General features: G+C 44.4%; 1 protein-coding gene across 2 annotated transcripts; it reads left to right on the top strand.

Moving 5' to 3' along the window:
• The first annotated feature begins 1249 nt into the window (after nt 1–1249).
• Nucleotides 1250–23375, top strand: LOC139203345 (dual specificity testis-specific protein kinase 1-like). Of its 2 annotated transcripts, XM_070833027.1 has the most exons (10): nt 1257–1352; nt 2669–2741; nt 13250–13443; nt 13868–13989; nt 15641–15689; nt 15994–16143; nt 17744–17917; nt 19193–19276; nt 20639–20725; nt 21956–23375. In XM_070833027.1, exons 2-10 carry the CDS (start codon nt 2711–2713, stop codon nt 22058–22060), a joined length of 996 nt encoding a protein of 331 aa, XP_070689128.1. In that variant the 5' UTR covers nt 1257–1352; nt 2669–2710; the 3' UTR covers nt 22061–23375. The 2 variants fall into 2 exon arrangements, with proteins under 2 accessions (XP_070689129.1, XP_070689128.1); XM_070833028.1 differs by lacking the exon at nt 2669–2741 and having other exon boundaries at nt 1250–1352.
• The last annotated feature ends 2239 nt before the right edge of the window (nt 23376–25614 follow it).

Below are 25614 nucleotides of genomic sequence, written 5' to 3'. Positions count from 1 at the left end.
CTTTTATACTTTTACAATTTTATATCTCACCTGTGTGCTTTACTGTGCTGTCGGTGCTGTGCTGCTGCTGGACCCTCAATTTCCTGAGGGAACTTTCCCAAGGGATTAATAAAGTGCTATCTTATCTTATCTGTTCACTTCAGTACAGGGATTGTTGCATTTAATCCCCTTCTCCTCCCCTTGTTAAAATAATGTACATTGATGGTAAATGGTCTGTATTTGTATAGATCCTTTCTAGTTATTTCAACTACTCAAAGCGCTTTACATGACATCCTCATTCACCCATTCACACATCATTCATACAGGAGGAATGTAATTTGGAGGAGACTATTCTTTCATACTCATTCACACACTGAAGCTGCTTCAGGAGCAAGTTGGGGTTCAGTGTCTTGCCCAAGGACACTTCGACATGTTGACCCATAGGAGCTGGGGATCGAACCCCCGACCTTCTGATTGAGGGACGACCCACTCTACCGCTGAGCCACAGCCGCATTCACTCTAATCTTTGTAGAATACTGGATCCTTGTGGTTCAGCCTTTCACAATCCTTCAGATGAAACAGTCTGAGAATGAACAACAGTACAACACACACAGTGTGCTGCTGAACATGTGAGTGGCTGCTGGTTTCCACCCTCAGCCTACATGAGCCTGTGTTGTCGTGTCCCTCTCATCATTTCACCATGCGAAGCCCTCCTCCGTTCTCCACACTGTGCACTTGTCTGTGTGCCTGTTGTTCGTGTGCCTTGTGTTCCAGTCTATTCACCCCCCCTCCCCACGCTGGCTGAGTGGGAGGATCTGCTGTGGGCTGCAGCTCCACATTGTTCAAAACACTCCCACCTCTGTGCTCGGTCTGGATGCTTCTGATCAGCACAAACAGCTTTCAGAGGACACTGTCCTCGTGTCCCCATGAGGCTCTGGTGGAGACTCCCAGGGGCCTGTGTGTGTGTGTGTGTGTGTGTGTGTGGGGGGGGGGGTCTTCACACAAAACAACTTCCATCAACAAACTGTCACCATGTGAACATCTCCATCAGTCCCCCCACAGGCCCCTGGGAGTCTCCCCTACAGCCTCATGGGGACACGCCCCCCCCTGCCCCCCCACCCCCTGCTCACGTCGTGGGTGGAGTTCCGTCCTCCATCGCTGCTGAGGCTGCTGCCTGAGACAGCCCACAGAGCAGGCAAGTCCACCCGCGGGGCTCGTGTCTCAGAGAGCTGAGCTGCACCGGGAGGGTGTGAGGAGGAGCGGGACTGCTGCACCGAGCACGGAGGACGGAGGACGGAGGACGGAGAAGATGCACGGCAGTCCACCGGAGCCTTAGAGCCGAGCTGCCTTCTTCCTGTGGGGACTGAGCCCGTGTAAGTGGACCGATCTCTGCTGTGTGTTTAAAGTGTGTGAGTGAGGTAAAGAAGTGTGAAGAAGACTTCCTGTGAGTGAGAGAGCGAACTAAAGTCCCATGATGCTCTTACTATTCAGGGGAATGTCTTCAGAAACACGAGAGGAGCACCTGCAGGCACAGAGGACTGAGAGGTGGAGGCACTAAGCTGCTGCTGACCACACTGGACTGGGCACATATTAGTTATATGGTGCAGGGGTTCCCAACCTCAGGAACGAGACCCCGGCGGGGTCCCAAAAGAAACCTGAAGGGTCAGCAGCTGTTTAACCCTTGTATGGGGTTCGGGTCTATGGGACCGGATTTCATCCCTTTTTATGTTCTTTATCAAAAGAAAAATGATACCATTAATAATTTTTCCAAACTCAGGCCAATGAGTCTGAGTTTGGAAAACTAATTAATCGTATCATTTTTCTTTTGCTAAAAAAACGGGTCCCACAGACCTGAACACCTCACAGGGGTTAAATGAAAGGCACAAACCTGCACATTGATAGGTTTCCAAGTGAAAAACCATGTTCACCAGCAGCAATTGCTTTGCGGTAATTCGCTTGAGATTAGAGCGGTTTGAAATTGGAAGGACCCTCTGGTTGGGGGGGCGGCCCTATATCTTAAAGCCTTTATTTCAGCATGAGTGATACACATCCTAAAGTAGTGGGCCCAAAGACAAAGTGTTATGAAAAAGGGAATTATCAGCAGCTCTGAGGGTTGGACTTACATGGACCAGAGTAAAGCTGATGCTGATGATGCCGTGTGTCTGCTGGGCGTGTAGATATTCTGTGTTTACGGCTTGTTGTGCTGCATCTGAGTGGCCAAGAATAAATGAATGCCTGTTTAAACACAGGGAAAGACATTTTCACAAAATGTCTTTGTCTTTTCTCACATTGTTCCTTTTTTTCTTGTACTGGATACTTAACGTCTTCAGACCTCTAGCAAGCAACTGGAGCAGGAACAGTGACTCTCACAGTGCTGTGCTATATACTATATACTATATACTATATACTACAGTGTATGTGCTGTGTATATTACATGTGGGATGTTTCTTACCATAAATGCAACACGTGCCACTTACAGCACAGCCCATGTTGTGTTGTCCACAGCATCATTACTGTCGTCCGTCAGCAGTGACTAAACTCACCTGTGACCTTTTTTAGAGAAACACTGTCTGATGTGTAACACTCGCCGTCCGTGTTTTCACTGCTGCTCGCTGACATGTGTGCTGTTTTTGTCGTGTGTCTTGTGCTTTCGCTCATTTGCTGTTGCATGTATGTGGTTCCTCCTCAGTTTCTGCACAGAGACCTCTGGGTTTGCTCCGCCATCCACAAGATGCATATGAATAGCTTATTAAATCAATGGAGTAAGTATTAAGAGACTCAAATTTATCTTCACCTCTTCTTGTTGTTTGTACTGCATTTCTTACAGTGAATGAATACATTTTGTGTGTTTTTACCTGTGTATTTACCAGGAGGAGGTGATTTTGATGGCTTATGTCTGTATGTCATGTGTGTAGACTCAGTCAAAGTGAACCAACTAGGTGACAAAGTAAAGTTATGTGCCACTGAGCTGAGAAACCACAACAGCGTGTTGAGCCGTGACCCGTGTGCGGCGCTGCACTGCCTGGAGTCAAGCGTGTCACACTTGTCACAGCAGCGACAGTACGTGTTAAAGCACTGTGTTTCCTGTGTGTTAACGTGTCTTTGATGAACGGGGGCTTTCAGCAGGTGAGTCTGCGGTGCAGCAGTTGTGTTTAGCTCTGCATTGTTCTGAAACAGAAAGGCCTTTGCTCAGCTTCCTGCCTTCTTAAACCCGTGCAAAGATGGCATGTCAGAGAGGAGTCCTGTTACCTGCCCTGCATGTGGAGCACATCCTCTGCGGGTTGTGCACATCGTCTCTCTTTGTGCCTCTCGCGAATGGCCTCCTGGTCAGAAAATCTCATTTAAGCTTGTTCTCAAATAAAAGAATATGTTCAATTAGTAGAAAAATATGGAACCCCCAAATCTTCAACGTTAGATAAGTAAAAATAAAAAGTATTTAAACAGGCATACAATTTCTGAAATAACTGAAGAAATTATTCAATCTAGCAGTTTTTTTGGACATGATTTGTATTTAAAATGCTCTTTTTCAAAAGTCGTTTTTTTTTCATATTGGCACTTTTATTTCAAGTCAAGTTATATCTCATAATGTCCCTTTTCATAATGACATATAGCATTTCACCTTTTTACGGCATGATCTTGTCGCCGCTACCTCAGCCCATCACGTCTCCCCTTCCTCTCTTTCACTACCAGAGTTCCCCGGTTAGCTCCTGTCAGCTCAGCCAGCTAGAGGCTGCTTGTTTATTTAATATTCAGTGCTTCGGGGCTCCGTAGATGAATGGATAGATTGTAGTTTATTTCTCATGCACCGATGCTGCCGAGCTCCAGGGATTGTTCTCGCTTGCTGTTTGATTTAGAGATGCGGCCGCAGCAGGAGTACAAAGGTATCAGATTGTGCTGATCCCAGGCCAGAACAAACACTTGCATCTGAGATTTCCATTTAGTGCCGAGTATCACATGTAAAATGAATTTTTGCCGCTTGTGAACACAAAGCTCACTTGTTTTTTCTTCATTTGTGTGAAATGGTTGGGATACATACATATGTAGCTTGGGTCAACTCAAGTACATTCAAAGTGTATGTAACAGGAAGTAATGTCCAACTGGTAGAAATGGCTTGAGGCAATGAAAACATGACTACATAAATGTTTCTCTGTTGGTGGCTGTTTGCATTGTAATGAGCTCTGGCTCAAAGTTATTTACCCACTTCTTATTTATCTTTATCTGACTTCTGTTCCTGGGAAGCTGGGCTGCTTGGATCCAAGGTTCATGTTTGCACGGGCAGCGTAGGCAGCAGCAGGCCTTTGAAGCAGTTCTTAGCGAGCCATCTGTGTCGTCTACCTCCGTCCCTCCCCAGGGACGAGGGTTTATCTGTGGAGGGACAGAGAGGGAGTCCTAATGGATCCTCTCCACTCTTCCTCTCATGTTTTTGATGCTGATGCGTGGATTAGAGAGTGATTCCCTCTGATCATCACCAGTGTCGCGTCCTCTCGGCCTAAGCCGGATGGCGAAGGCTGAGAATGACCTCACTGTGAAATAAAGAGGCGTCCCGTCAACTTCACATCTTAGCATCTTTGTGATGTCTCTCTGTGCACCGCCTGTGTTCCGCTTGTTTCCACGTGGGGTCTGGGTGAAACTCAGCACACACAGCGCATCACCCCACCCTCGGTGGTGCTGTAGCTGACAGTATGCTGCCATCAGGAGCAATTAGTGAAAGTGCCAGCAGCCTTTGGCTATGGTTACCAACAGATAAACTATTAGCAACAGTCAGCCTGCTTTCATGGTCAGTCTATGGACAGAACCTGACAAAGCACTGCAACACATGAGCAGGATGATGGAGTTAGCGGCTTTAGGCTCCTCTCTCCTTCGTTCAGGTCGCTCTGCAGTGAACACGGTTGTTCCAACGCTGGATCAGAAACTTTTTCTGCAGGACTTTCTTTGAAACAGACTTTCAGCCACATCTGAAGAGACGTCAGGAGAAGAACAGGAGCACTCTGCCTGAGAGGACCTGGTCATAGTCTCCCTTCTCCTCTTTTTTGTCACCACAATAACAGCATGTGACACGTAGCACCAATCTCTCTCTCTCTCTCTGTCTGTCTGTCTCTCTCTTTCTCTGTCTGTCTGTCTCTCTCTTTCTCTGTCTGTCTGTCTCTCTTTCTCTCTGTCTGTCTGTCTCTGTGTCTGTCTCTCTCTCTCTCTATCTCTCTCTCCCCCTCTCTCTGTCTGTCTCTCTCTCTGTCTCTCTCTCTCCCCCTCTCTCTGTCTCTGTCTCTGTCTCTCTCTCTCTGTCTTTCACTCTCCCTCTTTCTCTCTGTCTTTCGCTCTCTCTGTCTCTCTCTCTTCTCTCTTCTCTCTCTCTCTCTCTGTCTCTGTGTGTTTCTCTCTGTCTCTCTCTCTTCTCTCTTCTCTCTCTCTCTCTCTCTCTCTGTGTTGCTCTCTCTCTCTCTCTCTCTGTCTCTCCCTCTCTCTCTCTCTCTTTCTCTCTCTCTCCAGCCATATATCTCATATGGATATTCAGTGTTTACACCAGGCAAAAAAACTTCTAAAGAACAAACATTTCTCGTCATTTAGTGTCAAGGTGTGATTTAGGCCGCTGGAAACATAACTCTATAACTCTATAACTCTATAACTCTATAACTCTATACCAGGTTTCTATCCTGTCGTTATTATTGATGTTGATATCTTTGGGTGCACGTCCGCATTTTTCCCGCATTGCATGAACTTGACAAACACTGAGGCTTAAACGCTGGGAGCTGTGTTTTGCTGTGGTGGGAGGCAGTAGAAAGGGACAGAGACACATTGTGCTCTTTCCACATTTTGTATGACCTCCAACACTGTTTCCAGCCCACTCGCCATCTCTACAAGTGGCATGTTATTCTCAAACGTTTCCTTTGCAGAAGAAAATATGTCGGAGCATCTAAGCCATCAACATTTCCTTAAAAATTCGCTGTTTGTTTGGCTGCCATGCGTAACCACAAAGGGACATACTGGCTGATCTCCCCAGATGGCCTGAATGCACTGCATGTTAACCATGCAGCGAGTGTTTGGTCTCTTGTGTCACAGTGAAGGGGCCCAGTGGATATAAGGTTACACTCAAGCAATAAAAGTGTTTGAAAGCTTGAGGCAGACCTGAACTAATGCCTTTTCAATTATTTACTGATTATTTACTAATTATTTACTTTGAATGGAGCAATGAGTGTAAACTAACTGTAACAGGCATTATGAAGGGCTGTAGATGTTTAGTGATGCAGTTCCTAATTACTGTATAACGCACCTTAAAATTGGAAACGCTGTGGATGTTAGACCTATGTCCATATGACCAAAATGACTGTGGCTTGAAGAGCCAGCAGGTCTCAGCTGAGTCCTCCTATTTTAAGATGTCATATTAATATACAGTAGGCCTTAGAATGTGATACTGTACATTGGTATATCCAGTGCTGTTCTTGTAGCTCAAAGTTAAATGCAGGCAGTGTATTTTTTACTTGCAGAGCAGACAACCACCTCCCGAGCATTAAAACATCATTAATGCATCTGCCTCTGATAATATTGATACACCTTAAATGGAGAGCTGTCATTCTTTGGAGCTGCCCCATGGTTAAGAGAAAAGTTGCAATACTTCTTGTTTAATACTGCCACTAGAAGTGCGTAACAAATTCAGGGTGCTACACTCCTGTTAAAATCTTAATATTTTAGCGGAACAACCAGTTTCACATATCTGCTAAATGTCACATGACAAGTGGAACTGGCAAATGTCGGAGTGTGGCCACCGGAAACTAAATGGTGTCTACTAAACATCTCCTGCCCCTCTCTGGATCCAGGGATGGCCGTGCTGGTCTGTTGGTCATGGTTCCCAGAGGATGTATCTGAATGACTTGACTCCTAACTTTTCCTTTAGTGCCACCATGAAGTTTACAAATTTTCTTGCCCAAGTGTCTACATTATAATATTTTGGATGTAACACTTTTGATCTCACCAAATCTTATACTCTTTCACTTTTTTTTACAATAAATCTCAAAGTTGGGATGAGAAACCCCTCTCCTGCTCTCCCTAATTGCTTAGACTACCGTATCTTCAGCAAAAAGGAATAATAAATAACCCTCATTCTTTTCGGAGCCCAAACCCATTGCCTCCCTTCCACCATCTAATATTTTTTGTACAGTCCTTTAACACATCACGTCTCACATATCGCCCTTAAGTCCTCTTCCCTGGAGCTTGCTGTTATGGATGTAACAGTAACCACATTACCACTGCACCCTGGTATTAGGCGGTGCACCGCAGGGCAGTGCCCTCCTCAGCTTTCTGTTGTATCTGACAGTGTTTCCATCCTCATGATGGCAATAACTGGGGTGTTGTGCAATCAAAACATTATGTACTTTTTGTTATCAGTTTGGTTTAACAGTAATATGTTGTGGTATGAAAAAAAGTTGACCACAGGAAATAGTTTCCCAACAAGAGAAAAACAAAACAGTGTAACCTGAGTTCAAGAAGGGTAAGTGAAGACAGTGAGTGAGGTCAGTGGAGTGGAAAGACACAGAAGAGGAAATGTATTGTGTATCATTTCCTGAATGACAGAGGATTGCTCCAAGGAAAGACCTCTAAGAGCCACAACAGCTCAAAAGCTGTCATGACAGCGCTGTTGTGTCCATCAATCGGTGACATCCCCGTTAGTTAGATGAGTGGAGCTCGAACTGCAGCAGTGAGGCTCATTCACAGCAGCAGGCACAAGCAGCATCACTAAAACTACTAAATCTCCTGTCCTAATATCACTGAAAAGATTATTATTATTATTAACATATCAAACCTATGAAATTTCTCCCAGACTTTCTCTAAGTAACTTGAATAATTAATGTATAAATAGTTTCTGTGCATGTGTCATGTAAAAAAATCCATGCGTCCAGAGGAGACAGCGACCTGAACACGGTGCCTTTCCCTGTGACGAACTGTTCCAAACTGCAATAGTTGAGTAGATAGATTTGATATGTATATCCCAAATGAATATCTTTTCAGCCTGTTTTCTTCTATTTTGATTAACAGACTCCATAACTTAGCTTCACATATCCCACGTCATCTGCCACAGGCCAAATATAAATATACCCCATTGTAGCCAACTCTGACGCTAATAGCACTGTTTCGTTCTGATTGATACACACAAAAATTCCTAAGGCACTGAATGCTGAATAATCAAGTACAGACGAGACAGATGCTTGAAACTGTTTTGCAGATGTTCACAAGACTTTCCCGTGGAGGCTGTGAACCCTATTCCTATTATAGCAGCAGGCTCTCTGACAGAGTTCCCTTACAACTGCATGCACAGTCAGACATGGTGAGCGGCGATTGCATTACTGTGGCTCACACTTTGTTCATTATCTGGAGTAAAGATTGACTACCTGTCCACTACAGAGGGTCTTGTTCACGAGATCGACAGACGGATTGGTGCAGCGTCTGCAGCAATGCAGGCGCTGTATTGGTCTTTTGTGGTGAAGAGCGCATTTGTGTCGACCTACGTTCCAACCCTCACCTCAAGAGCTCTGGGTAATGATCGAAAGAACGAGATCGCGGATACAAGCGGCTGAAATGAGTATGGGCTGGAAGTCCCACGGTCAGAGTGGAAGACACCTCCAAAAGTGATTGAGAACGAACAAGCTAAGATCCTGTGGGACTTCCAGATCCAGACTGACAAACTGGTGATGGCTAACCAACCTGACATCGTGCTGATTGACCAGCGACAGAAGAAGCGGTGGTGATAGATGTAGCAGTCCCAAGCGACAGCAACATCAGGGAGAAGGAATGTGACTAGCTTGAAAAATACTGAAAGCTGAAAGAGGAGCTGGGAGTGATTGAGCATATTGTATATGATAATACAACATTCTGATATGAGCCATTCTGCATAATGCATACTTCTACATTACATACTTAAAGCTGCACAGGTCAATATTTGTATATTAACAGTTGATGAAATGGCCATATTCAATGTGAAAGATTGTTTTCAGCATTTACCTGCTCAAGAACCAGATATTCTACCAATAGGAGATGGTGGAGACCAAAGCAGAGCTAAAAGGAGTTTGAATTTTGGACTTACATTTGTCAGGTGACGAGAAATAAAATGCAGAATGAATGAATGTCACTCCATTGTCTGCTGGAAATGTGCAAATAATTGCTAAAAACAAAGAAAAACTACAGTTTTCAACACATTTTGCAGCTAATACAATTGCATTGTGGGTAATATTGCCATCACCTAAGCACTTCTCCTGTGAAGTGTTAACGCCTGTTCTTTGCATGAAGCCCTAGAGTTTATACTGCATTTATGTGCGACCCTCATTGTAGTATTGAGTGTGCACTGCTTGTGACTATTGAGTGTATTGTTTGCGCTCTAATGTGTAAATTAGTGGTTCATGTTATGAAACAGGGGCGTCACTTGTCATTGCTGTGTCCACCCCCTAGTGTGGTTGACGCCAGTGGGGAGCCACAGCTATGTGTTGTCTGGCTCTTGGCTGTCCTTTATTGATCTGGTGTCCAACCATACAACACATCAGTGATGCCCGCCGGCCATGTGCCTTCAAAAACCTGCAGATGAAGGCGGAGCTCTGGGTAGCTGTAGCGTCACATCACTTTGGAAAATCCATGAAGCAATTAACAGCTACTGTGGTTGGCTCAGGCCAGTTTAAGCACTTGGCTTTAATGCATGTGGCTGCAGCCAAAAATGTCATGACTAGAGGGCTGTTAAAGGCAGAGTAATGCCCTGCTGTGGTACAGTTGCCTACATTGTCAACATACTTTCATGCCCGAAGTCACTGCAGATGCCATTATCCATACACAGACTCAGAATAGAATCTCAATTCGAGACTGAGTTGGCATTAATTTCCCATTTTGCAATCAAGTGCACTTGGAAATCACCCGTCTTTGTGAGTGTGCTGGCATATTTTAAGGGGTCATATTTTAACATCTGTAGGATGTTAGGTTGTCATCGAGTTTGTTAACACATATTTGGTGTACAAGAGAGCAGACTGAGCCATGGTGTGACTTTCATCATTTTACCTTCAAACCTAAACTCTTCAGTGAGTCACCACATTGACGTCACCTGTTGACGTTAGTCTCCCTGTTCAGGAGGTGACATGGCCTTTCATAGCCGCTCAAAAGTCACTAGTCAAAGTGTAGAAACACACACACACACACAGTCTCACACATAGTCTCTGCTTTGAACTAACATCACATCCCAGTCTGATCTTTGGGACACTCAGAGAAAGTGTCTCTCCTTGTGTTGAGGGGCGAAGCTCACTTTGGTGTGAACTGACTTTTACTGTGAAACTTTCATGAGCAGCATTCCTTATCAGCTGGGAGGACGTCAGCAACAGCGATGGCCAGCCCTGATATTCCTGCTGAGGTGTGTGTGGTAAGGCACAGGTCAAACTCACAGCGGCTTGTCATAGAGGCCTTTCACTGCACACACACACAGACAGATTTTCCTGCACGTTGCTTGTGTAACCGTCCCCTCTCATGTCGGGGAAAAACACAAAGCTTGGGCTTGAAAATCACGCCTTGGCTCACGTGCAAGATCTCTGAGTCAGAACCGACAACAACAGCGATAAAAGAATCGTTGTTGATGCTACATACTGTTAAAATCCTGACAGCAGCGCCGAGCTGTTGATGTGTGTCACCACATTCTTATCACTGTGTCTAATGTGGATCCTCCTGCTTATGAGAGAAAACTGCAGGCTTCAAAATGTTCAGAATGACATAACAGATGGGATATCCACCTTTTATGGTTATCACAGGACCCTCTGCTGGTTTGGATGGCCGTAAGAGAGAGGAGAAGAGGGAAAAGCAGACAAAAACAAGAAATGGAATGTGCACTACAGAAATAGATGAGAAATAAACTGCAGAATTTAATGCCATATGCAGTATTTAATTTGCATTAGGTACGAGAAATGATGTCACTCTCAGTTTCAGATGTTGAAGAATATTCATCAATATTTTTGTTAGAAATCAAAGTGACTAAGCATCATGTGAAAACATGTCACCATATTGACCAATCGAGAGAGAATTATGAACTTTTCAGTTCTTCTCAACTCTACAAAGCATTTTAGCATCATTCAGCTCACAGTTTTGGTGCAGTTTCACCGCTTGTATCAGCAGACTCTGACACACAGCTGTGAAATATGTCTCTCGGCCTACTGAGAAGAAGAAAGGAAGGAGAGAGAAAGGATTTAGACGGTAGACAGTAGAGAGACGGAGAGGTAGCTAGATGGTGGGGCTGCACTGTAAGCGTTTCTGTCTGACAGCGTTGGAGCTCAAAGTGTGATGATTGTTTAGTCCCAAGCCGAATGAACAAAAGCAGCATGAATAGCCGGGGTTGATTCAACCGGCTTGATTGACAGAACCCTGCCAATTGTGTTAGCGTGTCAGCGTGTGCTTTCCACCGGCGTCATCGTAAAGGCGAGAGAGGCTGTTGTGGAGGAAAAAAAAACAAACTCTGACCTTCAGTGGTGTCACAGCAGTCCTCTGTGGCTGAAATTAGGTCAGGACTCCCCCTTTAGTGAGCAGCGGACACGTAACGGTCTCACTCAGGGACGTGAGCTTTGGTTCACTCCCATCTCATGTGCCCAGCATGTGATGTGTGTGTGTGTGTGTATGTAAAAGATGGGATGTGATAAAAGGTCAGTCATCTTCTAGTTTTATTTTATTTAGTAGATGGTTGAAGCTCTTTGGGGGGGTTCAGCCCTCGCCTGGGGTCCTACAGTGCGTTAGGGACTCTGCAATGTTTCTAACATTTAGGAATTCACTCTTTAACCCTTTAACCTTCTGCTCAACCATATGGTGGAGCACATTTTGACTCACTATATCTTATTGAAAACATGTTTTACTTACGACATCTCAACCGTTTGGTAGAGGCCAATATTTCAAAAAATGTGGGGTCTGTTCATAAAAAAACATTGATTTTTGTAATTAGTGCCCCAAGGAAATAAAATATATAAAGAATACATTTTTTCATTGTTTTTTTGTTGGTGAGGACGTTAAAGGGTTAAATAACAGTATGTCATGAGTGGCCACTGGTTCCTACTGAAGAACAGCTGCAGTATTACGAACCACATATACATCACACTGTGCATTTAAATGTGTGCAATAAAGGGTGCTGGAGACACAATGATAATATAATGACATATAATGAAAATAATGAGAATTATTGCTCAAATACTGGAAAAGGGTAATTTACTGTCCATGTACGTTTACTTTATATATACCCACGGTCTGTATTTGGTGTTAGCCCTGGTCAGAAACAAGATTATACCTTCTCTGGAGGACAAACAGCTCACCGGACCACTGCTGAGCGGCCCTGTTAGCCATCAGTCCTGCCTCTATTTTAAGCATCACATTATTCACTGTCTTTGTTTCACTCTGAGGAGTGGAAGCACTTTCCCTCATCCACGCAGTTTAGAAGTGGCTCCGTGAAATTAGACCTTTTGTGAGCATCTTTTTCATCCAGGCTTGCTTTCGTACTGTTAAATGCATAAATTTCCCTTTTGGTTGCTGCAGTCTTTTGTGTTTGCGGGATCAGTGAAGCAGCAGCTTGCAGTGAACTTGTTTAATCTGCAGTCAGGCTGATATGTCGATATACATACAGATGGAACTATGAATATTGTGTGTTGCAAGTTGTCGTTGGTTCAAGTGGCGTTTCCATCTTCACAAGGGTGCAGTGCCTGTCGTTCTTGGTAGGATTATGAGCTGCGGGAGAGAATAAGTCTGTTTGATCGCTACATGATGTTCTGTGCGAAGCCCGTGTAAGATAAACTAAGTTAGAACATCACAAAGTGTGCAGCCACGATTTTCCATCCGTGGTGCCGAACGCTTCCACGTTCAGTCTCTGATGGTTCAGTGTCATGATCCAGAGCGGCTTGTTTTTCCTTTGTGTGTTAGCATGGCAGACAACTATAGGCTGGTTCACTGATCCAGGGGAGGACATCAGGACCTGCAGTGGGTCAGCTGAGTGGTGCACTATAACAGCACCCCTCCATCCTACCAAAGACACTGTTCACACGGGTCCATCTTTCCACAGTGATGATGACATGACATGATGTGCCATGTAATCATTTTATTTAGATCTGTTCATGTGGAATAAATTACATATACAGCACAGCGCTCCCTGTTGGGGAGTGACCGTAATAAGGGCAACAGACTGGGGGGTTCCTGGGGCGGTGGGGGGCAGCTTGTTTTCATCTTGTTATTAAAATGGATTTTAGCAGCTGCAGCCTAACCTGTGTCTATGTGTCTCTACTTTTAGCGGACATCCCCAGGATGTGTGAGGTGGATGTGTCATCGGAGCCCACCAGCCCCACCCTGTACGGTGAGTCTTCAGACAAGTACTACCATGTGGACCGCTGGCAGAAGCTCCGCACCGCCGTCCGCAAACTGGAGTTCTGGGAAAACTTTACCGCCGAGCTTATCGGGAGCGGCTTCTTCTCCAAAGTCTATAAGGTATTCCTTCTGTCCTCCCCCATCTTCAGCCTTCTTGCTGGCCTACGTGTGAGCTGCCATCAAAGCTTGCTTTGTTCCCGGCACTAATTGGGACATTCTTGCCATTCCGTGCTTGGCCCACCAGCTTTGGAGACCATGAGGGTGCAATGCTCGTCCCTGGTTGAGACCTCAGGGCTGGAGTGTAGCCCATACATTTTGGCTTTGTCCCTGATGAAATGAACTGGAAAGAGGCCACGGGATGGATGGGAGTGATTAGCGAGCTTTCGTGTGTCCAGATTTGAGTGAGATTTAGAAAACGTTTTAGACGGATGTTCAAATCGAAACAACTTCTTGATTTGAGAGTTTTCCCGTAAAAGCCGCTGTGACACTGTCGCCACTGTAAATCTACCACCCTCTGCTACTAACAGACGCCAATGTCCCTCAGGTGATGCACAGCACCAGCCGGAAGGTGATGGTGGTGAAGATCTACAAAAACGACGTGGACCAGGACAGCATCGTACGGGAGATCAGCCTTCTGCAGAAACTCTCCCACCCCAACATCGTTAGGTAACAGTCCGCCCACATCCCACTCCACACGAGCCTTTGGGGTTTGTGCAGTGCGTTCAGTTTTGCTAAAGCAAAAGAAACTGCTCGAGGATTTCCCTTACAGCACGTTCAGTCTCCCTTCTCCATCTCTACAGGCTCTACACCCTCCCTCCCATCACACTCTCACTCTTTCTTTCCCAACATCTCAACTTCACAGTCGGGGCTTTGGTAGCAGTTTGGTAGAGCAGTATAATGGCTACACCCTCCAGACTTCTTTATACTTTCTTATACTAAACTAAATAACTGCACTACATACTTTATGTCCATGATGTTGATTATTGAAACATCCTCTAAATGTGTAAAATCTGCTTCATAGCCATTTATAAATCTCTGTGAGGGACATACCAGTGGGTTTATAGGATTTCATATTTATAATGAAAGGTCAAAAACATGCACAGACCATTCTTTTGTGTGTAGATGTAACCTGACTGAAGTCAACACACATCAAACGAGACCTCGGTGCTGCTTAACGCTATCCTCTGTAGCCCTTACATAAGGTGTGAAGCCAGGCAGACATAATGTTTGCCTAAGCAATCTTATTTTAGCCATTTAGCAAGGTCGCAGCGGTAAGGTTATCGGAGTGCCCACACTGTGTGTCCACGCTGACGGTACCTGGTACACACCAACCCGCTCACACTGTGTACGCTGAAACAAACGCAAAGTGTGTGCACATTATGGTTGGTGAAGCCATTGTTCCCACCGCCTGACGTAATATTGTTGCTCAGTTCTTTTTCTTCTGCACATCAGCTTTGTTGATAAAGCAGGTGTAAAGCTGTCTGAATGATAAGAATAAACGTGCTACAAATCGACAATGAGTGTCACTTTGCAGTTAAAATTCTACACCATCCTGCCGCCCCTAATACTCACAGCTGAAACTGCACTGATTCCTTGAGGAGAAATGAAAGGGAGTCACAGACAGTGCAGGGGAAGTCAGAAAGCACGAGACGGTTTAATGCGCCGTTGGATTTATTGACAAGAAGAAAAATATAGAATGTCATCAGCCTGATCCTTTAATGAAGAAGAGAAATCAGTTGAAGAGTCTTTGGCTAAATGAAATGAAATACTTTTGTGTCTGTGTTTTTAGATGTGTGACATCCTTATAGCTTTAGATCTTTGTTCACTGTTTAACGTGATTTTATTAACAAAGATGGCGACGGCCGTGCTGTGAGGATGCTTTTAGTTAAGTGCTAACATACGCACTCTGACAGAGCTCATGCAACAAGCTGACCCCAGGCAAGTTTAGCATGTTGATATTTGAGAATGACCTCTAAACATAAAGTAAAGCTGAAACTGATGGCAGCATCATTAGTATTTGGTCATATATTAGATTGGAGACATGACATTAATGACCAAATGATGGCGCCAGATAAAAAGTGAAGTGATCAAAATTATTACAATTAATCTTGAGCAAAACATGAAAGTCAACACCGAGTTTCATAGGATGGATTTCATGGATTGCCCATCAACTAGTCCTTGGCACGTTACAAAAATGACGTTGATGATGTCAACCCAGGGCCATGCTGCTAGCACCGCTACACATATTGTTATCAGCAATATCTGAAATGACAAAAAATGAGTACGTGAGTAATAAACACATGTCCTCTTTTTCTAGATATCTGGGAATCTGTGTCAAAGATGACAAACTCTATCCGATCCTAGAGGTGAGTCCTACTGAGAGTGATCCGAAGTCCCAGGCTGGCTCAGGTCGGATAGTGATAATGAAATGGTGAAAGAGTTGAGTCGGGTGTTTTTTGTGTAACCTGTCCAGGGTTGTTTGCTTCAGATTAAAGTGAGACTGTATAGAGGAGGAAATCATACGTTCATAATTCATGTTTGTATTGTCTGCCTGTATCAACCTCAACAAATGCATTATTACTGCTAGATTTCAATCACTCATGATATATTTTCATCATCCTTACTTTTATTTTGGCGCTGTGTCCACCCTGGTGTATCTGTCTGTTTCAGTATGTCAATGGTGGCTGTCTGGAGGAGCTTCTGGCCAGGAAAGATGTTCCTCTGTGCTGGAGAGAGAAGGTGGACCTGGCCTGTGACATCAGCAGAGGAATGATCTACCTGCACTACAAGAACATCTACCACAGAGACCTCAACTCGAAGGTAAGCCCTTCAGTCCAGCGTCCCCAAGGGGGATAATTAAAGTTTTACCTCCTCTTTGTGGCTACATGTCTGTGTGTGTGTGTGGAGGGGCTGTGTGCCTCCCCCGGTTGCCTGGTTCCACAGAAGAAACAGTCAGTAATGCGAAGGGACGAGGCAACATGACAGCCGCTCTGTTGTCATGTTAATACTTTGTGTTGCTGCTACACACTGGACTTGTTGACACTCACATGCACGCAGGATTTGTGTGGGAATGGGGCCTCTTCCCTCTTCCCCTTTACCAACCTCTGTCACCACGGACGTCATCCCAAGGCAACTCATCTGGCTCTGTCCCAATTCACTTTATTCACACAGAGTTGGTTTGTTGGTTTAGATTTAAGAAGGAGCTAAAGGGAGAGCAATGTTGCACTTGCCTTTTAACATTAGCTGCTATCGTCTGATCACAACTGAGCCTGTGAGGCAAACGCCAATGTTTCAGCACACATCCAGATAACGGATCTCTGGGACAAGACTTCCTACTCTGAGCTCCGGTCTTTTTTTGAGCCCATATAAATGCAGTGAAATTTAAAAGAAGCTGAAACATCGTCAGACAACAGCTGAACTCTGAACTAGTGCTGCCATTGCCAATGTCTCAGTGACTCTCAGTTCAAGCTCCTGGAAAAGTGGAGGCCCCTTCTAATTAAAGCTTACAAGCTGCTTTTTTTTTTTCTCTCTCTCCCTGCATCTACTAACACCTTCCATTTTTGTTCCCCTAACTGTTGCTTCCCTCAGCAGAGAGACCACGGCTAAATTTAGAGGTGAAGTTTGAGACTCGGGTTTTTTCCATGAGAGCCACATAATGACTGTGGCTACAGTACGAAGCGATGGGAGCCAGATGCTGAGACATCACACACACACACACACACACACACACACACCAAAGATCCTTACTGAGAAATTCACGACATGTCACGACATTTACATGCATGTAAATATGCATGCAAACACACAGATTGCATTTTTAGCAAATTTGCGCAATAGCAGATTTACAAACATGCACCAGCATCACACACATGCATTACACACAGTATACACTCATACACACACTTCGAGCCGCCCACTGTTGTTATGCAACTGCAGCTCTCCCACTGCTTCTCACCACAGCTCTCAGCTCTGCAGAATCAGTGAGTTGTGATTTAGTCTTTTTCCACAGAGATTATTAAGTTTTGATTAGAAGTCAGAAAACAGCCCGTCAGCGTGACGGATGAGGCGACCCTGAACAATTGCACGCTCAGTCTCTGCCGAGCATTGAGACTCCTCACATGGGGCTCAGGTGAATTATTTAGTGTACCGGAAAGGTGCTGACATCAGACCCTATTGAGTGTATTGATAGGAGGAGGGAGGCTGTTAGTCTGGCAGCTGGATGCTCACCTTCCAGGGAGCACACGCTTACTCAGCGGAAGCACATTTAAAAGATCAAGACTTGTTAAAGTTAAAGACAAAGTGGGCGAAATAAACTTGTTGATGCCTTTTCACATCTCAGCGCGACACCGCCCTCTGCTGGTAAAATGTTGCACTGCGTTACTATTATTCCCCTATCCCCTGTTTGTGTGTGTGTGTCCAGAACTGTCTGATCCGGGTGACGCCTCGGGGGCAGGAGGCCCTGGTGACTGACTTCGGCCTGGCCAGGGAAGTGGTGGAGCTGCCGGTCAAAGACCCTGGCAGGAAGTTGTCGTTGGTGGGCTCGGCCTTTTGGATGGCCCCAGAGATGCTCCGTGGAGAGCCCTACGACCGCAAGGTACCAGACACACATTTCTTCAATTCAATTTCAATTTCAATTCAATTTATTTGTATAGCCCAATATCACAACAGAGTGTCTCACAGTGCTTTACAAAGTTCACTGAAATAAACAAGAGTAAGCAAACAAACAATCTAATAAAGAGTCCGGCAGTCGATGAGGCCAATGGATCAGTCCGGTGGATCAGTCTCAGGCATCACCTGCCCTTTATGACCCTCCTTCTTCGGGAAGGAAAAACTCAAAAAACACAGTGGGAAAAGAGAAACCTCCGGGAGCACCACAGTGAAGGAGAGATCCAGCTCCCAAGGACGGACAGGCTGTAGCCTTGGACAGACACACATCCATTGGCTGATGGGGAACCACATCAGCAGGACCAGGACCAGGATCCACAGGAACCAGGGAACCACATCAGCAGAATTCTGATTTCTCTTGCACTGATATCACTTGTTGCTAGCTCTGGAAACATGGAGGTCACATGGTTGCTGTTACGTTTCATATGCTCAATGAGAGATGGACAGGAGTGACTGAATTGTATTATCTACAATAATTTCAAAGAATATTTATACACGTGTGTTAAATAGTCATGTAAGCAGCTATCAAGTCTTAGAATATGGAAAAAAATAAGGATTATGGTCATTATCGATTAGTCTGTCAGAACCAGAGCCAGAAATGGGTTTACTGCCAAGCCATTTTTACATGACTGGTAGTTTGTGTCGGTCTGTTCAGTGCTCACAGTTAACATAGAGGAACATAAGGTGGTAGAAGTAAATAAAACAGTGTACTGCAGGTCGGGAAACATAAGCATAAAATAGGAAAGTATTTACAGTGCAGAATAGGAAGAACCAAAATAAAACATGTGTACATACAGGCCGTGCAGTCGTGCATGGAAGCTCAAAATACGAACCAGAAAATGTGCAAAGGTTGACAAATAGTATGAGCTATGAAGAGTGTAAAAGATGGGCATCATTACTGACTTGGTCTATAAAATGTTTTTAAAAAGCCTGTTACCGTTTCCCAAAGCCCAAGGTGACATCTGGAATCTCTTGTGATCACCTGTCTCAAACCCAAAATGATCAATTCACTCTCACAGACAAAAGCAAAAAACACAGCTGATGCTCAGAAGTGAGAGAGCCGACCATGGTGGTGCTGAAAAAGAGACTACGAAATAATCATATCCTAGTAACACTGTGTCTCAGCTCTAAAAAGTAAATTACATAAAACAACCAGTTTGTTTGGCATCAGCCTGAATCATTTCATCATTTCTCATTGTTCCAGGTGGATGTTTTCTCCTTTGGCATCGTGCTCTGTGAAATCCTGGCCAGGATCCCCGCTGACCCAGAGATACTACCCAGGACTCAGGTAGAGCTCAGTGAGAAAGGAGTTACCATAGCAGGCCCCCCCAGGCTGGAGGTGACGTCATCAGTCGCTTTCTACTGTACTGATCCTCAGAACCTTAAACAGTCACGTCAAGTTTTAGAAGCTGGGACCAGCGGGTGTTTGGCATGTTTGATTGGTCAGTGATTAAGTACATGACTCACTCACTGGCTTTGTTCCAGAGCTGTCTGCTATTAAGCCATCTGTGGTCACGGTCGTGGCTGAAAGCTCCTGAAAAAGCTAGTGAGTGAACCTTGAGTTAAGAGTATCATAGATGAAAGTAGTTGTTTCTGTAAATCAGTAAATCAAATAATCATTTGAGTGGTCGGTGATGCGGCGTCCCTGTTTAAATCCACTGAACTTACTGTTTTCTGCTGCTGGGAGGAGACTATAGAAGGTTCTAGTTGTTTAAGGGAGTTTTACTAAATTCATTCTCAATCTTTCCTGAGAAATTACCATTTTAAAAGTGATGCAAGATTTTAAATTAAATTAATTTAATACATTTTTTTTAAAAAGCAGCCACAAAAACTTGTTTTTTTCTCTGTTTGTCATTGTGGGAAATATGTTATTCGCCCTCCTGCGAGAATCAGATGAGAAGATTGACTCAGCTCCCATTTTTAAAAATAGGCCTGCAGTCAGGAGGCAGTTAGCTGAGCTTAGTATAAAGACTGGAAACAGTGTGGCGAACCTCAGAAACACAGTGCATCCTTATTCAGGACTCACAGTTCTACCAATGGTTTCTAGGCTTGGGGGGGGGGGTTTGAATCCCAAAAGTAAACAATGCTGTTGTTCACACAGAAAAAAATCCCAGCGCTCAACACCTCCACCACAGTATGCACACGTTAAACAAACAAGGTTCAGTGTGTTAATATTGAGCTTTAGAGATGTTGGTCGGCAGGTCACTGACCCTTGGAGAGAGGCAGGCGAGCTGTTTCCAGGCTTTATGCTAAGCTAGGCTAATGGCTAACGAGACAATGAATACCTGGACGTCCCAACATGTCCATTTATTGCTTTTACTTAATTTAAGAACATGGAAAGACTAACATGTATGAATATTCAATATAATAGCATCTCATCAGGACTGACTACTATTACTACTACTGCATATTACATTTGGTGCTGTTTATAATCTATATTACATGTTGTATTTATTTACCTAGATCAATAAAGTATTTCTATCTATCTATCTACCTATCTGACCTAAAAAAGACACGAGTCAAACCCAACCTGAAACATCACGCTCACACGTGTTGTCATCAACTCTCAAGCATGTGATGACCATGACACACGTGTGCAGAGTGCACCATGAAGTGTGCACTGACTGATGATTGTGTTCCTGTGTTTTAGGACTATGGGCTGGATGTGAGTGCATTCAGGGAGCTGGTGCCTGACTGTCCTCAGCGTCTCCTGGAGTTAGCAGCCAGCTGCTGTATGGTGGGTACACACACACACACACACACACACACACACACACACACACACACACACACACACACACACACACACACACAGTGGTGATACAAATGGTATCAGAACTGTTCATGGCTGCTGAACAAATAAATGCAACATTAACCCCTTGAAGGTCCTCAGAAATAATCACGTTAAAGATCCTTACACACATAAATGTGTATGCATAAAAACAAGCCATAAAAATGTTAAAAATCTTTCTTTTTTTTAAATTTTTTTTAAATAGTTTTTTAGACCAGCATCAGCCCTAATCATACATATCAAATTTTAATTCGTTTTTTAAAAAATTAACCCTTAAATTGCCATGTTTTTGTCATGATGCGCATCATTTTATGGTCTAAAATACACAAAAAATACATGAAAAAAATTGAGAACTCTGAAAAATTCACCATCTTGCAAAATTATAAGCAATATGCATGAAAAACTGATAAAATATGCTAAAAATAAAAATCATAACACACTAGAAAGTGCTGAAGACCCTCAAAGGGTTAATCAAACGTTAATTAGACTGTCCTGTTCCATATTTGTTATCCCCTCCGCTGCACAGCATGTCGACTCAGTGGTTGTGTTGTGTTGTGTTCAGTTAGGGCCCCCTGGTGGACACGTAGCTCTACTGCAGGTCCAGTGCCCCTCAGACTGGCAACTATTGTCACTGTAGCAGCTCTAAAGTTTGAAAATTCCACACTGAAAATGTACAACTTCAGCAATTGTTGGTATTTTTAATGCAATATTTTCAAGGGTAAAACAGCTAAGCAGCAGGTCATTTATCAGCCAGTTAACATACTGCACACTAACATGTCTGCATGCACACAAAACATTTCCACATGTTGGAGATGATGAACACTGACTATGCTCATTCACCTGGATGCAGCACTGAGGTGTTTCTCTAACTGACTTGTGTCTTATACTATAACCACACTTCAGAGGGAGATACTGGACTGTATTTTACAGCTGCAGTTTCATTTACATGTGCTTTACAGATTCACTCATACAACATATGATGAGCCTTCTAAAGTGTGACACTGTTAAAAACACCAACCCTAAACCTGTGAATACTGATGAACACATCAATAGTAACAGTCAGTGAAAGTAACTAATATAACAGTCAAATTCTTTTCTGGTTTGAGAGTTGACTTGCTTTAAGTGAAATATGATGTTAATACTTACCAACGCGGTCTCTTTCCCCTCCCACCTCAGCTGGAGTCCTTCAGGCGGCCGGCATTCACAGAGTTGCTGGATGAGTTGGGAGAAGTCGCTGAGAGTCTGGAGCCGCCGGCAAAATCTGACGCGAGCGCGAGCTGAGTCGCCCGCCCGGGACGGCCGCCCCTCCAGCAGCAGGACCGGAGCGTCTGGGATTACTGGTGGCCGTGTGGACGGGAAGCCGCTCGGAACCTGAGCCCCCTGCGGCATCGCTGTCCTCCACTGCACCACACATGACCACGGCTGAACCCGTCTTAACGGAGGCGGCGCAGATATACTGGCTGTGCGGCGGATACTCTCCTAACTTCTCATGGGACGCTTGGCTTTGACACGTTCATATGTTCATATGAATAGTAGTTTAGGAGTGAATTTACAGTATGGTCTGTGTCTTTGCAGCACGTCGTACCCTCTCCTCCCTCCTTGCCTCCTTCTGGTTTTGCGAGTGGTTTTGTTTGCAACCGACGACACAGATGATCGAGTCTGTCGATGTATTTCCTGCCTCTTTTTTGCTCGCATTAGTTGACCGAGTGTGCTCTCTGCTTCACGTGAGGTCGGACACAAACCCCTTTAAGACAGCAGAGCGGCCGCGTGTACACCCAGGACTGAAGGGAACTGAACAGAAACCTCCAACAGGCTGAGGTTCACAGATCACATTCAAGCTCACATTTAGTCCCGTTGCTCTCATCTGAAGCCTTTTATGATTCCATAAGATTACATTTTTCTTGAATGACACTGGAAACCTCTCATGTCTCAACAATGAAATCACAAAAGCTTTTCTGCTTTCCACAGCAATCCGCATGATTCAATGTCCACATCTCTTCTTGCTTTGTCATATTTTGGTCTTATTTTTTGGTGTTTATTAAGAGATTCTGAACTGAACATGTGCATGTAAATATTACCGCTTTTCTCTTTTGCTCACAGTTTTTTTTCACCTTTTTCAGACTGACTGGGTCGACATTCTCTGAAGTTTTACCTCTCTGGTTTGTGTGTGATCTCGGTGATTTTTCAGGAAGCTACCGTACAAAACGAAAACTCTCACAAAAGCCACATTTGGTTTCCGTCCTGTTGACTTATTCTGCCGTTCTGGGCCGGAAACATGGACGTTGGCTCTCAAACTTCAGAGAACAGGTTGGTTTTCTTTCACACACGAATGATGAAGCAGTGAACAAATCTAAGGGAGAACAATGAGATCCAGGTGGCCCACAGACAACTTGGCAGGCCTTTACATCCAGAACTAAAAGTGAATTGGGAAAGAAGAATGTCTGAAAAGGCAGAAAGCAACCATCTGCTCAGTGACTGTATGAATATTAATCTGCATTCAGAGTGCTTTTCACAAGTCGCTGTTTCACTTTTCACGTTCCACCACTAATGGAACCATTTTCATTTAATCTCCTTCAATAAAATCTGAAAAATGAAGCTTCGGTCCCGTTTTAAAAACCCGTGTCTAATTTATTGTCAGACTTTCTTCACTCACATCAAAAATAAAAGTGTTTATGGCTCTGAGAGAGTAAACGGCTCATTAAATTACTGTTGTGATTCCAGTTTTTAAATGATCGATATGACCCACCTGTAGAGGGATTTGTCTGTTGATTTTATATAATACTTCTCTGTATGCAAACTAGGTCCCTCAGTAAAATGAGCAGCACCCTGTAGTTAGTAACTGTGGGGCTCCACTGGCCCTCTGTAGCCCCCACGCCACTCAGAGACCAACATGAAGCTGTTGATCCAGTTTCCTATGACTGGTCTCCTGGAGGGACGAGGACGAGGTGAAGACGAGACTGGGTTGGGTCATCAAACGGTCCAATGAGCCCTCAGAGAACCAGTTTAAAACATGTTAGAGCAGAAAGAAAATGCTCTCCATGAAGGATCATCATCATCATGTAAGGCTTCATATCACCTCAGCTCCACCAGCTGAGCCCAGCACAACCCCAGACCCCGTCCATCGGGTCTAAAGGTATCATAACCCTGGAGCTCGGGCCTCAGCTGCACAATGCACTGCAAGTAACAACCCTTCCAAAATGATTGAAAGACCACAAAGAACTCTGTCAGACAACAGAGCTAAAAGTAAATGCAGTTTTTCTCAGACCTGGTCCTGGTCCTGGTCTGGGCCCCTGCCCTGCATGTTTTAGATGTTTCTAGCACACCTGATTCAAATGAGCAGCTCATCATCCAGCTCGCAGCCCAATAATGACCAGGACCAGGACCAGGACCAGGGCTGAGAAACACTAAATTACATACTTCAGAGGTGACAATTCCCTAACAATGAAATGACCACAGACCACATAACAGACAGTCAGTCGGGGGCTTTTAGGGTCCTGTGTGCAGTAAACAAGAGCACCTGAACCACATGGCATCATTAATCATTCATATAATGAATCATTGCTGCGATATATATTCAGCTGTGGGCAGTTTGCTTTCATGTCCGCAGCGGAGTGCTCAGCAGCTTCCTGCTGATGGAGTGTCTTTGAAGCCGAGCGTTTTTCCAACAATCAGTGTGGAGACATAATGGAGATGTTTCCAATTACTGGACCAAAGCAGGCGTCCTTTGAGCTGCTGTGAAACACCCACTTGTTCAGGTTTTCTCCTGCCTCTCAAGACTGTCTCACCTACCTCACTTTGCCCGCCCTTCCACCTGGGGAGAGGGGGGGGCGGCTATCTGACACAAAGGTATCACACAAACACATCAAAAGATCATGAAAGATTCAGAGGCTCTTTTCAGGGTTTTCACAACACGCTCCTGCTGCCCCGACCCCCCACCCCCCCACTTCAGAATAGGAAGAATGGGCTTGATGAGAATGAATTATGCAGACGCTGATCTGTGGTTTTGCGGATGTGTTTGGTCTGATGGGGAGGATGACAATGGCAATGTGAGGTCAGACAGGGCAAGAGGGGGGGGGGGGTTCAAATGGAAACTGTTGCTCCCATCTGTGGCTGTTGTATTGTATGTACTGCCATTATTTTCCCTCCAAAAATAAATCCAAAAATGCTGATGGCTTAAATTCAACAACACCAAGTGATAAAACTACAATACTGACTCTCGGTCCAACTTCACTGTCCATCAAGATCCAGGAAATAAATACTCAAACCCAGGCTGTGCAGCCAAACACTGTCCAAACCCACAGAGATCCAGCCTCTGAAGACCCCGAACACGTCCGTCGAATTTAGGAGAAACGTGAATAAAACAATACACAGAACAGCTTTACTATTCCCGTTTGATATATATAATATAAGTGAGGGGCTGGAACATGTCGGGACAGAACACACGATACCATCAGACGGCACAAAATGAGATGACTTGACCAACCTTTTTGTCTTCTTAGAAGGAAAGAGTTAGACTCTGTTGCAGTCTACTACTTAACAGTACTACTGCAAAGTGAGTACAAATCTGACTGTCCACATAGTGGCAGTGTTTGCCCAACCAAGACTCTCCCTGCCTGTCAGGGACCAAACAGCAAAGGCAGGGACACAAGAGTACATTTCCAACAAATAGGCTTTATTTTGCCAAAACAAAAGGAAAATCAATATTGCAAACTGATTTAAAATACATAAACAAGAAAAAGTATCAACCAAATATTTAACTAAGGGCCCTTTAAAGAAACTGAGGTCAACAGAAATCCAAAATGAACAAACCTGACCTGACGAGAGACTGGAGAAAG

The sequence above is a fragment of the Pempheris klunzingeri genome, chromosome 7, assembly GCF_042242105.1.
Source record: "Pempheris klunzingeri isolate RE-2024b chromosome 7, fPemKlu1.hap1, whole genome shotgun sequence".
Taxonomy (NCBI): Eukaryota; Metazoa; Chordata; class Actinopteri; order Acropomatiformes; family Pempheridae; genus Pempheris; species Pempheris klunzingeri.
Note: the sequence above shows the minus strand (reverse complement) of the source record. Positions and strands in the feature narration are given on the sequence as shown.

Coding starts and splice junctions, on each gene's coding strand:
- LOC139203345 (XM_070833027.1), top strand. CDS start 2,711: ATGCATATGAATAGCTTATTAAATCAATGGA. Junction 16,144..17,743: donor ACAGAGACCTCAACTCGAAG/GTAAGCCCTTCA, acceptor GTGTGTGTCCAG/AACTGTCTGATCCGGGTGAC. Junction 20,726..21,955: donor TAGCAGCCAGCTGCTGTATG/GTGGGTACACAC, acceptor CTCCCACCTCAG/CTGGAGTCCTTCAGGCGGCC.